Here is a 12,097-nt window from a genome sequence, read left to right on the forward strand (position 1 = left end):
TCCTATGAAATGAGGTAAATATAAAGATTGTGAGAGAGTGCACCTACGCCGATGAAAGTACATATGTAGTAGGTATCACACACACCCATGAGTTGAGAAACGAGAGGGCGTCGCATAAACGTTACACCCTCCCCATCCCACGCTTGCGCCATCGCTTCTAGTTACAATCCCCCTTCATATCGCGTCACTCACCGCCGCCCCACGCACGCTGTAGCATCAGGTGTTTCCCCTCCAATGACAGCTATTTTAAGGGCACCAATGACAACTTAAGCTTAATTTCTCTTGGTCGCACAATGCTCTATGAGTCATGTACGTACGCGCGTGCTTACGCACAACCCTCTCTGTTGAAGAAACCTTCGACTGTTTTGGGTTGGAGGGTGAATTAGGAGAGGTTATGAAAACGAAACCTCGTGAGACGGCCAAGAAGCCTTCATCTCAGTCCTTAGTCAGGGGGGATTCACGTTTAGTGGGGCAAGATTCGAGACGTCTCACTACTGATTAAGAAGATCCGTGCCCTTGTTTGATGTGATCTACATCTTTAAGACACGAGGATACGATAACGTTTAGATATGCGAGAGATGTTTTATAAATTTTGAATTTATAATATGAAACTTCGATTCCCTATTCCATCCGAATGAGAAGAAAGAAAGAAAAAAAAATAGAAAAAGGATAGGAAACCAGGAAACCAGGGACCAAAGGCAAAGAAGATTAGCAACCAAGAGAAGAGTGGTAAAAAAAAACATCTATATATCTAATGGGAGAGAGGATCTAGGCCCTCTCGTCTCCCAAAAGCCTCTCGGCCTCCTCTGTTTCACCATCCTCGCCCTCGACGTCTCTTCTCACTGGAGCCTCCTCCAGCCCCTCTCCCATCGCCACAACCTGCTCCCATCTTCTCACCTCTCTGTCCTCCTGTGCCAGCGAGCAGCATGTACAGAAGAAGTGCCTCAAGACGTCGTCCATAAACCCTCCAGCAGATTCTAGTGTCTCAAACACCTTCACCTGTGGGGCGTCATCCTGGAACTCGCTACTAGGGAGTCTAATTCCCTGCCCAGTGGGCGTGGGATTAGCCGCCACGGCTCCGATAGGAAGTGTGTGATCGATCGCGAGGCGGTTACGGATATCACCACGCTGAAGGAAGCCAAAGATGAATTCAGCCCCGGGGATAGCAGAGGCAACCAAACAGTAGCCGAGGCAAGGAGCGGAGAACACTGGAGTGGGAGTGTTGGGGGAGTGGAGACGGTGGCGGGTTTGGGCGTAGGAGACACAGGGGCAGAACACGGCTTTGGCAGCTGTTCATAAGTGATTAGTAACTTGAACACAGGTACTAAGAGCTTTGGGAAGCTTATAGGAGCTATCTTGGGAGTAAACGTACTGGAGACAGGGTCACGGAGACAGTCAAAGAAGCCGTAGCTCCAGCCCTTCTTGCGGGGCTGGTAAGGCTCACGGCGAGCTGCCGAGTAGTTCATCGTAGGACGGGGGAGGTCTGTAAAGACGTTTCCATCACCGTACGGGGTTGACGATGAGGTTGCACTGGTGGCATCTGTGTATGATGGTGGTTCCGTAACCATCGGGTCGACCTTGGTATCGCGAGGTGCTGCTTTGGCGTCGGCCATTTTGAAGATTTGTTCTGGTGGTGGTTTTTCTAGTGGGAAACGAAGGTGATTGTAGCGAGAGAAAGATGGAGAGGAAGAGAAGGGAAAGGTGAATAATACAGTAAGAAACGCCAGCTATGTAGGTAGTTGAAACACGAGTGAGGCTGTGCATTGACGGAACTCGGCTGGCCCGGCCCGCCAAGGGTGTTATATTTAGAGATCATGAACTATCACTCTGAGTGTCCTATTGTGGCGCTTTTGTTGGTGATCATTACCAATTAGATTGCACATAGATTAAATGGGCGATCATGAAGAGTCACTCCCAAGTCTTTCTTTGGTCAGGGATATAGCAAGTGCAATTGCAACAAATATCAATGGTGGGCGAAAATGCTGCCCGAAATCAGAACATCTGTGGCAAATTACTACCTATCCTTTGATTAGAGAAGAAGCCAATATATCTAGCTCGCCCCTTCAGGTATGGTTTGCGATTTATGAATCGTTTTCGGTGGCTGCTTGGGGAAATGGTGATCGCAAAGCCTATCATGTCCACAAGTTGCCGAGGCTTGTAATATGTACCCTATTTTCATCACTTATGTGTCGGGTAAAATAAGCTTTGAGAGCTAAGCGAAAAAGAAGCATTTCCAGTCCTAAAAACTATTATGCTGTGCATATGCACAGTCTCTTATATCCAAATCACTAAATACTAGCTAGTAGTTACTGGATTTTGAAGCGGTTTGCAAATCACGTCTCATAAAGAGAAATAAGCCTAAGGGCGATAACAATGCAAGGCTGAACTTGATTGATGATAAGAGTATGATCATGATCAATACTTAGCACTCTTAAACTTGAAGATACTCCTTTTCCGGCTAGTACTACTGCCTTCTGAGTGGAGGACGGTAAAAGGGAAATCAAAGCATACTACGTAAATTATCATTACCTGTTAAACTATGATATATCTGTTCGAAGGTTCTGGGCTTCCCCTGATCGAACGAGGTATTTCTCTATCTACAAATGTAAATATCCCAGGATGGCGGCGTGAAATACGTATATATATACTAGTACAAAGTACATACATACCGTTAATTTAAACAAGCGTCCTACCCCACCAATCTCTATGGTTGATATAAAATTAGGGCCACCTGGCATTCATTCACTCTTGATCTTCACCCCGACCCTTTTCCCTCGTTACCTGAATGCATGCCCCACCTTCCCATCCAAACCCCACCCACATAACCAACAACCCCAAGACCACATTCATTCAATGACATTATCGTACCCCAATCACCTTATCCTCAGATACGCCATTGTTCCTGCCCTCGGTCCCTTTAACGTTTCGTAGCTACAAGCCCGGCCGGATATAGCTAGATAGGATTAGGTTTAAGATTTAAGGTTTAAGCTCATCCGTAATTCTACATAGCATATATTCCTCCAAGCCCCGTTACTATGATTATAATGCGCCTAATATTACGTACATTCATGGAGCACTCACTCTTTTTTTCCTTTCAGTTTTCCTCCAGAGGGAGCCGTTAGAGGCGAGTCACCCCTCCCACAAATCTAGTGCGTATAGGGTCTTTAAATTTGGAGAATAAATGAAAACACTCTTCGAGTTATAGCCAAACCTACCCCAAAGTACCCCACCAAACCCATATTCTCGAGCAGGCCATGTATGTATGTATGTGTATTACATTATACCAGCATTCACGGTATGCCTATGACACTCATTTTTGTTGTATGAGTTTCAGTCAAAGCCCATTACGTGCACGAACATATTTTCAAAGTGATCGTAACGCCAGTACCACTCTCTACCCGGACCACTCGTCGTCACTGCGATATCCCATATCCTAAAACGTGTCTATCAGTCTCAGTCTCAGTACTGTTCTAGATCTTCGGTGAGAAAGGCCTAAAAAAAGCTCTCAATACCACGCATTAGAGTGGCCACGTGGAGAAAACATCATGTGCTAGAGGCCTAGGATGTAGCCAACAAGCTAGCTACAAGAAGCACCGACACATCCGATCCACGAGGCTAGGTACTCTGGTCGACAAGAGCGAGCACATTACCACAGCAACAGCAGTTTTATAACTAGGTTTCAAGACGCCTCCCCAGAGCACGCCTAGGTTATACAAGTAGAAAAGCCACAATAAATAAAACAACAACGTCAAATTAACCGAGAGATTGAAACGAGACGTAGCCCACCTGCTTTTTTTTCATCGACAAGCTACTCATTTAGTCACTTATACCTTACCTCCCCCTCCATATCATAAAATGTTCCCCCTTGGGTGAATCTGGGGCGGATGGAGCCTGCTATAGTAATTTTATCGATATCGACGGTCGTTGGTCCCTGCATGTAGATAGGGTAACTATCAGGCTCAGGCTCATTCCTATAAGTCTTTAGACCTCCCAACTACATGTAGCTATAGCTACGCCTCACTAGCCGGAACTATCGAGAGTAGCTCGTCACTCCAGCTCCCCGCAGGGCCGGGTTGAACACAAGAATAGCCAACTACTAATCACCAGAAAGCACTGTATTTCTAGGCATAGTCCTATCGAACCACTAACCGAGCCCAGTTTGCGTGGTTAACCTGATAGGCACTATTTGGGCCTAACTGCCAGGAATAATTTTCTCAGGCTGTAGAAACGGTAGATTCATTGTGGGTCTGGCTAGAAGATAGAAATGTTTGTGTTCTTAAAATAGCTGGCTTATCAGCAGGGTTATATATCTATATCTAACTTCAAGTTTGCTATGGTAGATGTAAGCTCTCACCTATCCTACGCCTGAATATATAAACTAACGGATCCGTGGATGAAGTATCCGATATTTTTTATCTCTGGTGCGCATGTCTCAATCGAGCACTTCCTAAGGAACAGATAAATACACTGTTTGAGGTGTTAGTTGGAGCTTGGACCTCGAAAGTCTACAACAATACCAATTTATATTCACCACACTTGACCAAAATAGGTAGCGAGTGATACTTCATGACTCACTCGTTCAACACACCTCTTATAAAATCTATGAAGATACTAGATAAAATAGAAAGCAATTCTCTTAAGTATTTAAGATTAATATAAACTACTCAAAAGCATGCTTATATACAGAAAGATCAAATCGCAGACCAAGTCACGTGCGCACCAGAAACACAGCAGCTGTACCTCCACATCATTGGCCAACCTCAACCTCAGCTTCTGTTTCTAGATAATACCCGTATATCAGCATACTCATCAAGCATGCACGAACCCGCCTCCCCCACCACTTCAAAACTCCAATATTTTAACAGAGACCAGGGCTGGATCCAAGTCCACGAACGGCCATGCCCCTTCCACTCCCAAACCTTCCTCGATACAATGCAAGAAATGGTTCTAAACCCAAACTACAACACTTCCTGGATACTGCGAGCAGATATTCTCCTCGATAGTCGCTCCGATGATATTTCTGAGGAGCTCTCTTGCTGCTCCTTGCTTAAGGAAGAAGAACGCACCTATGTCTTGGCGCCAGAGTTCGAGATGCGGGGATTTGTGCGTAGTCGGACCGTGGTGCGGCGATTCATTCCGCGGAATCCACAGCGGGACAAAGCAACCAACCAGACCTGTCTATTCTTTGAGGAGAGAGTAGAGGATAGAGTTTTGGGGAATCTCAAGACCCTAGTGGTCTACATTGCCCATGCAGCATCCACAGAGGAACTGCCGTACTATCTCCCGGCCGTTAAAGGCGTCGCATTTCTCTACGAAGAGACCCCGGGCCCGATTGAGGAACTGGAAAGTATCCAAAAGATCTCAATTCACTATCTTCTCTTCACGCCCTCAACTATTGAGAGCCCAGGCATGACAACCCGCCTCGAAAGAACTGCTCTTCGACTAATGGACCGCATCATCAAAGTTGGTAACGGCAGCATCCGCGGGTATGAAAAGAAGGTGCATCACGACCTCGTGGTCCCCAGAGAACGGTCTCAGGATACGTATCTGAAGCTTCGGGTGCGACATGCTAAAAGATTAATGGATTCGTGGGTTGAGAAAACGGATCCTAAGAAGCACGTCTTTGAGGATATACTAATTGCAGCGTTTCTTATCGAGCTCTGGGAGGACATGTATAGATCCGGTAAGGGAGAATTTCCAGGATTTGTAGATATTGGGTGTGGGAATGGAGTCCTGGTAGATATATTGTTGAGAGAGGGTTACAAAGGGTATGGGTTTGATGCGAGGAGGAGGATGACATGGAAGATTTTTGAGAGGGAGACGCAGGAGTGTCTTTCTGAAAAGGTCCTAATCCCATGGGTGCTGGGCGATGAGATGATAAAGGCGGCGGCCCTGGCAGAGGCCGAGGCGGAGGGTATCAAGCAGTTGAGGATTGCTGCGGAAGAGAACCTTCAGTTGGAAGGAGGGATTATGGCAGGAATTCATGATGGACGCTTCCAGGAGGGGACATTCATCATTTCTAACCATGCCGACGAGCTAACTGGATGGACACCTCTTCTCGCAAAAGCATCAAACTCTCCATTTCTAATTATTCCTTGCTGCTCCCATGATCTTTCAGGGGACAAACACCGCCATAAGTCCACCGTGATCAAGACTAGAGCAGTAGAAAACGTTGATAAACTTGGCACAAGAATAGGGACAATAAGCAGCGAGTATGCATCACTGGTAGAGTGGACTGCAACCATTGCACAAGATGTCGGCTATGTTGTTGAAAGGGAGGTCATGAGAATTCCCAGCACCCGAAATATAGGTCTTATTGGTCGAAAATGTGGCGATGGAGAGATGAGTGTGGGCGAAGTTTTAGAACGAGAAGGTGGTGGTGTTGGATGGGCGGACAAGGCTTTTGCATTGAGGAGAATGCAACTTCAGAAAGGACACGGTTAGTAGCTGCCATTTTACTAGACCATTCTTTCTTAATTACAGCGTGGTATTGTGACATACCCCAAAACTGGACTGCCAACCTACCGTTGGCCCCAATGGATTGTTCTTAAGGAGCTGAATCTACGCAGGTACGGCATCAAAAGCTCGGTCACCATTATGCATTGAAATTATGAAAAAAGCTCACCAAAAAATGAAGGCCGAAGGCCTAGGGCTGTGTAAAATAGTGGAGTAAGGTAAGTACTTTTTTGGATATTGAGGAGGAACGGTGTATCAGCTGGTTTCTGGTTTATTTTTATGGTAGATAAGGTTGGTAGTTATGTGATAATATCCAACAAAAGAAACCTTTTGCATCCAAAATCCTAACCAAGACCAATGAAATAAATATATTGCTCGAGAAGTCATGAAACGTTTCACCATGATAAGCAGTTTATACCAAATCAAGCAATCAGAACGCAATAGTAAACCATAGATGAGGAGTAAACAAACGAACAGTTCTAGCTAAGCAAGTAAACCGGAAAGCAAAGTAAGAAAAAACCGCATAAGGAAGTCATTGAAATTCTTCCTCTGGTAGTCATCCTTGGTTAAGTTTCATGGTTCGACTTCTCGCGGTAGTAGTAAGGGATTGTGTTATGCCTTACTAGTTCGTATTTTGGATTCGCATCGAAAAGCTCTCGAGGCCCGGCGATGACCGACTCATCTAGATCGAAGCCGACAGCTGCGTGCCATGGTGTCAGAGTTGAGCTACGATCGGGGAACAGACTGATTGAGAATTTGTTGCTTCCCGAGCTTGCATGGATCGAGAGGCGGATGCAGTCTGAAAAGATGCTTCCTATAGCCGTAGCGTATGCCTAAGTCTGTGGTTAATACATGTATTATATATGTAGTATGTTAGTCTCGTTCCCAGCCTGTGTTGACGAAGCACGACAAAACAGTCTGAGAACGAGACTATGTGAGAGTATACGATTCGATATCTTCATGTACGCACCTTTCCACGCAGAATCATTCTGTCAGCTACAGCCATCTTCTGGTTTGACTGACTGCTGTGTACATTTACAAGGTCATGCTCAAGAATGTTATTGAGGTACACATCATACGTTGTCCTCGCATCCTCGTTACTGGCCAGATACTGCACAACGTCCTCCCCCGCGTCGTCTGGAGCTGGAACCATGACATCAAGCTCTTTACGCAGCCGGACTGCATTCGCAAGATATGCCTCCTCTGTGAGCTCCTCCTCCTCAAACCACGCATCAAGCATGGTATGCAGTCGTGCAAACTTGAGTAGATCACCAAAGCCCTTATCCCGAACGATCTTCCTCACAGCCTGTCCATAGGCCCATACAGTGCTGTCCGGAACACCAAGAATATCTAGGCACGGTTAATACACTCAATCCACTCTCTCGGATGCTAACGTATGGAACGGTCTTGATTACCACTATACACAAGCCCATCCGATACAATGATCAGCTCTACGCCTCCTTTATAGCAATCACTGATTTCCTCACACATCCCATGCAGGTACGTCAACGCAACCTCTTCTGCCATGTCCGGTAGCACTCCTAGCACCTTTGTCTTCGCATCTGGAGACTTGAACGGGAATCCAGGGAAAACCATGGTGATGGGACCGCCTGAATCTACTTTTCGTTGAATCAGTGGCGCGAATTTAGCGTGTGCTTCACAGCCGCGGTCGGGAGTCCCGTCAGGCAGGTGGAGGCGGTAACTTTCCAGAATGCTGAGGATTGTGGAAGTTTCGGGGCTCATTTCTAGTTCTTTTTATTCTAAGCGCTAATTACTAAAGAGGAGGAGTAGCGAACAAAACGAAGGGATGTGCCATCTAGTCTCTATTCAGGTATTATATAGGTCCACCGGGGAAGACATCTCGGAATTATACGTGACACAGAGGAGAGGATAGCAACATATTCACGGCTACTTATCTATATACTGTCGCTGTTCTATTAGGGTTACGGAATATAAAAATCAACTTTACTGCTCTCTAGGATATATAATAGTAGTCAAATAATGTCCCTTAATCACCGCTTCCCCAAGTCATATGATCGAGTGAGAGATCATGATTGCATTCGACATCCTCCACAACCCTAAATATTTATTGACAAAAGACTTTGCTACAGACAAGTTTCATCAAACAACTTGATATTTCTGTTCTTTTTCGTATATGTGGAAAGGCAATCGGGTATGTATCTTTATTCCATCTAGGGTCGATCGCGCTTCGATTGTGGGTAAACGTGGCCCTCCTAGCTAGCCTGGTGTTATTAAAAGAGTCGTAAATCTAGGGGGGTGTTGATAAAAATGTATGCCTCTTTCTAAATAGCCATCCTCATCCTGGATGGCTGGTAAATAAGCAAGAAAGCTCATTATATCGAGAATACATATAATTCCTGTTCCTAGGCCAGAGGTTCCTTGAGGAATATTCCTGGATAAAAGAATCTCCTGAATAAACTAGATCGGACCGTTTCTGGAGCTTGTGTTTAACTCTCTGTGCTACTAGTGAAAGAGATTCTGGTCCCTCCTGCACTTCCGCGAGACTTGTAGAGGTGGTTTGATGACCCTGAATAATTTTCCACGAAAGTTAGCATTGCGTGCCTTTCAAGGGCAGGTAGTGAAGGGCTCGAAGTACCATGAATTAGTGAGCCCAGGATTTGAATGTAGGTAAAAGCGTCCATCTATCTGGTCTGGCGGGCCTATAGAATGGACGATCATTCTAGGACCACTCTAATATGGTGATGGTTAATGAAGGGAGCTAGCGGTTGTGATGTAATAGGCATACAATATTGGGGATGGGAACAAGCTCATACCATAATATATCAATAATGTCATCCGGAGCCGTTTCTATAGGTTTACTCCAGAAGATAGAAATATGGATAATTATATAAAGACGAGCCTGGAAACCACTTAGTATCTTTAAACGAACGTGTAGGTCGGTAGGTCGTGGTCGAAGAATAAACTTTGCAAGGCTATGGTTTTGTATCTATCTTAGAGTGGGGAATGCACGATGGTTTACACCCGCAGTTGGTACACATTTGGCCCTATATGCTATGGGTCGGATTCCCGCCTTCGAATTTGTCAAGGTGCTCGTGTCCCCACGGATCTTCCTTTGAGTAAATGTGTATAGATTACTCCTGCTGGCAGTATCTTAGTGTAGGTAAATGGAAGAACATCCATTCATTATTTTAATCCACGTATCCATGCGTAACGCATCATATCAGGGCATTCTATCCCCAAAATCACCACCTGCCCAGGTATTCAAACCTTTACTCTTTTCTTTTACCTTAGCTAAGTATTGATTTGTATGGGGCTGAATTGCACTTGTAAAACGTAGACTTCTTCACGGAATACGATCTGAAAAATTTGAGTGATCATGCGCTCGAGCCAATCATTTACAAATCTCTCTTTTCGCTTCCTCCTCCTTTTCTCTCGAATCATCTGGTTGAAGGAGGCGTGGCATCCCACATGATTGCATGTCATATCGATTTCTCCAGTGAAATTCTCCCCAGGTCACACAGGCGCTCCTAGTTCTATAACCAATGTCTCACAATAATTTCTGATTTCATTATCACTCCGGGTCTCTCGGTCGAAAGCCAATGAGTAGCCACTCAAAAGTTGGCTCCATGTGGCAGGGTGGAGTTAAGTACCTGGACTTAAGCCTGATCAGTTCATGGGAGCGGAATCCAATGTTGACTTCCGTTAATCTATACGCAGAACTCAGGAGCCAACACCTGGAAGTTTCTCCTCGATATAACCACACACACCATGCAGATCACGATAGATAAACCTACTCTTAATTCCGTCAAAGAGAAACTGGGTTGGCATCTACAGGGTTATCAGACCCTTGTCAGCAGCTATCGTTATCTTATCAGATCTCCACACACGATCATTAACGCAGGCCATCCTTAACTCCGAAAATTCCGCGTCTAACGCCTTGCGCCATAGGCCGCATCAGAGCTCGGGCTAATCTGATGCCCGCTGGATGTCTAGTCGACGGAGGAATCGCAAACTCCTGAATCCGTTAAGGGAGCTTTCCAAGGATCTCGCTGGGTCTTCTGGAAGTAACGGATGCTTAAAGAAACCATGCTATGGACTAAGGAAATGGTATAAGAGTCCTCCTGCTGTCTAGATATTTCAATTTCATCATCAGTTAGCATCGCCAGCCAGCTTGCAATTCATTCTTCAGCTTTATAACAACTACAATTGTAGTCATATATTCATAACATTATCAACGAACCCTTCCCGAATAGCTATATCAAAAATGCCTTCAATTCTTGGTAAAGAAATTGCCGATACTGCCTATGGCCTCATGGGGTTCACCTGGCGCCCCTACCAGACCCCCGACGAAGATGCTTTCCGCGCCATGAAGGTAATTCCCATTTTCTCAAACCAATTATCTCATTACCCTTGACCCAAAGATACTAATCCACTCTACTCAGGCCGCTCTCGCCCACGGCGCAAACCTCTGGAACTCCGCTGAATTCTACGGCCAGAACACTGCCCCCCTCAAGCCTACCGACAATCTCTCCCTCCTTGCCCGCTACTTCACGCAATACCCCGAAGACGCCGACAAGGTCCTCCTCTCGGTAAAGGGCGGCTTCAATTTCGTAACTTTCAAACCTGATGGCTCTCCAGCCGGTATAAAACGTAGTGTCGAGGCATCTGTCGCCGCCCTCGACGGAAAGAAGAAGATTGATATCTTCGAGTGTGCCCGTGTCGACAAAGACACACCCATTGAGACCACCATCGCTGCACTTGCAGAGTACGTCAAGGACGGGACCATCGGCGGAATTGGACTCTCAGAGTCAAGTGCGGCCACCATCCGCCGTGCTCATGCGGTTCATCCCATTGCGGCTGTTGAAGTAGAATTTTCTCTGTGGTCTACCGAGATCTTATACAACGGCGTTGCAGAGGCTTGTGCTGAACTGGGAATCCCAATCGTTGGCTACTCGCCCCTTGGGCGTGGGTTCTTGACAGGGCAGATCAGGAGCAATGCCGACATCCCAGACGGCGAGTACAGGAAACACTTTGACCGTTTCCAGCCAGGGAACTTTGAGAAGAACTTACAGCTTGTTGACGCTGTAAAGGAGATTGCGGACAGGAAGGGTGTGACGGCGAGTCAGTTGGCCCTGGCATGGATCAAGCACCAAAGTGGCCGTGGGGACAAACCAGTGATTATTCCGTTGTTTGGGGCGGTGAAGGACACGAGGGTTGAAGAGAATATGAAGAAGGTTGAGGTGACGGATGAGGAGGCCGCGGAGATTGATAAGATATTGAAGAGTATCGAGATTGTAGGTGGGAGATATATGAAGGAGTTGGAACATATGTTGCTTGTTTAGAGGCGGGCTCTAGGTTTGATGTATACAATACATGTAGGGTTTAGTACGATTAATATGATATGATAAATGTTTTAATAAAACTCCACACACTATCACTCGCTATCAATGATTAAGTGGAATCTTGGCCTTTGCACAGAAATTATTTGCAAACTTGTTTGGGTCAACTGAACTGTGGTATCGGCAGTTTTAAGAAATTCACGCCTCGGCCAGCCGTCTGGCATTTTTTGTCCCCGCTAAAGCCAACCACTTAGATGGCGCTGAGAAAGGTATTTACATTATCTATCCTCTCTGACCCTAGCGCGCCAACCACCAGCAGC

At 45.9% G+C, this 12,097-nt stretch overlaps 4 protein-coding genes across 4 annotated transcripts; 2 read left to right on the top strand and 2 right to left on the bottom strand.

Moving 5' to 3' along the window:
- Positions 1-768: 768 nt before the first annotated feature.
- On the bottom strand, positions 769-1,613 carry LAJ45_02403 (uncharacterized protein; the record flags this gene model as incomplete). The annotated part of the gene is made up of 2 exons (XM_046111994.1): positions 769-1,289; positions 1,373-1,613. 2 exons carry the CDS (start codon positions 1,611-1,613, stop codon positions 769-771), a joined length of 762 nt encoding a protein of 253 aa, XP_045974894.1.
- Positions 1,614-4,815: 3,202 nt separating this feature from the next.
- LAJ45_02404 (uncharacterized protein) lies at positions 4,816-6,673 on the top strand (the record flags this gene model as incomplete). Its single annotated transcript, XM_046111995.1, has 2 exons — positions 4,816-6,439; positions 6,570-6,673. The coding sequence occupies 2 exons, from the start codon at positions 4,816-4,818 to the stop codon at positions 6,671-6,673; spliced, it is 1,728 nt and encodes a 575-aa protein (XP_045974895.1).
- Positions 6,674-7,022: 349 nt separating this feature from the next.
- On the bottom strand, positions 7,023-8,199 carry LAJ45_02405 (uncharacterized protein; the record flags this gene model as incomplete). Its single annotated transcript, XM_046111996.1, has 3 exons — positions 7,023-7,289; positions 7,427-7,806; positions 7,872-8,199. 3 exons carry the CDS (start codon positions 8,197-8,199, stop codon positions 7,023-7,025), a joined length of 975 nt encoding a protein of 324 aa, XP_045974896.1.
- Positions 8,200-10,702: 2,503 nt separating this feature from the next.
- On the top strand, positions 10,703-11,780 carry LAJ45_02406 (uncharacterized protein; the record flags this gene model as incomplete). Its single annotated transcript, XM_046111997.1, has 2 exons — positions 10,703-10,810; positions 10,881-11,780. 2 exons carry the CDS (start codon positions 10,703-10,705, stop codon positions 11,778-11,780), a joined length of 1,008 nt encoding a protein of 335 aa, XP_045974897.1.
- Between the last annotated feature and the right edge of the window lie 317 nt (positions 11,781-12,097).

Source organism: Morchella importuna (genome assembly GCF_003444635.1).
Source record: "Morchella importuna strain M04M26 chromosome Unknown Morimp01GS004, whole genome shotgun sequence".
NCBI classification, from domain to species: Eukaryota; Fungi; Ascomycota; class Pezizomycetes; order Pezizales; family Morchellaceae; genus Morchella; species Morchella importuna.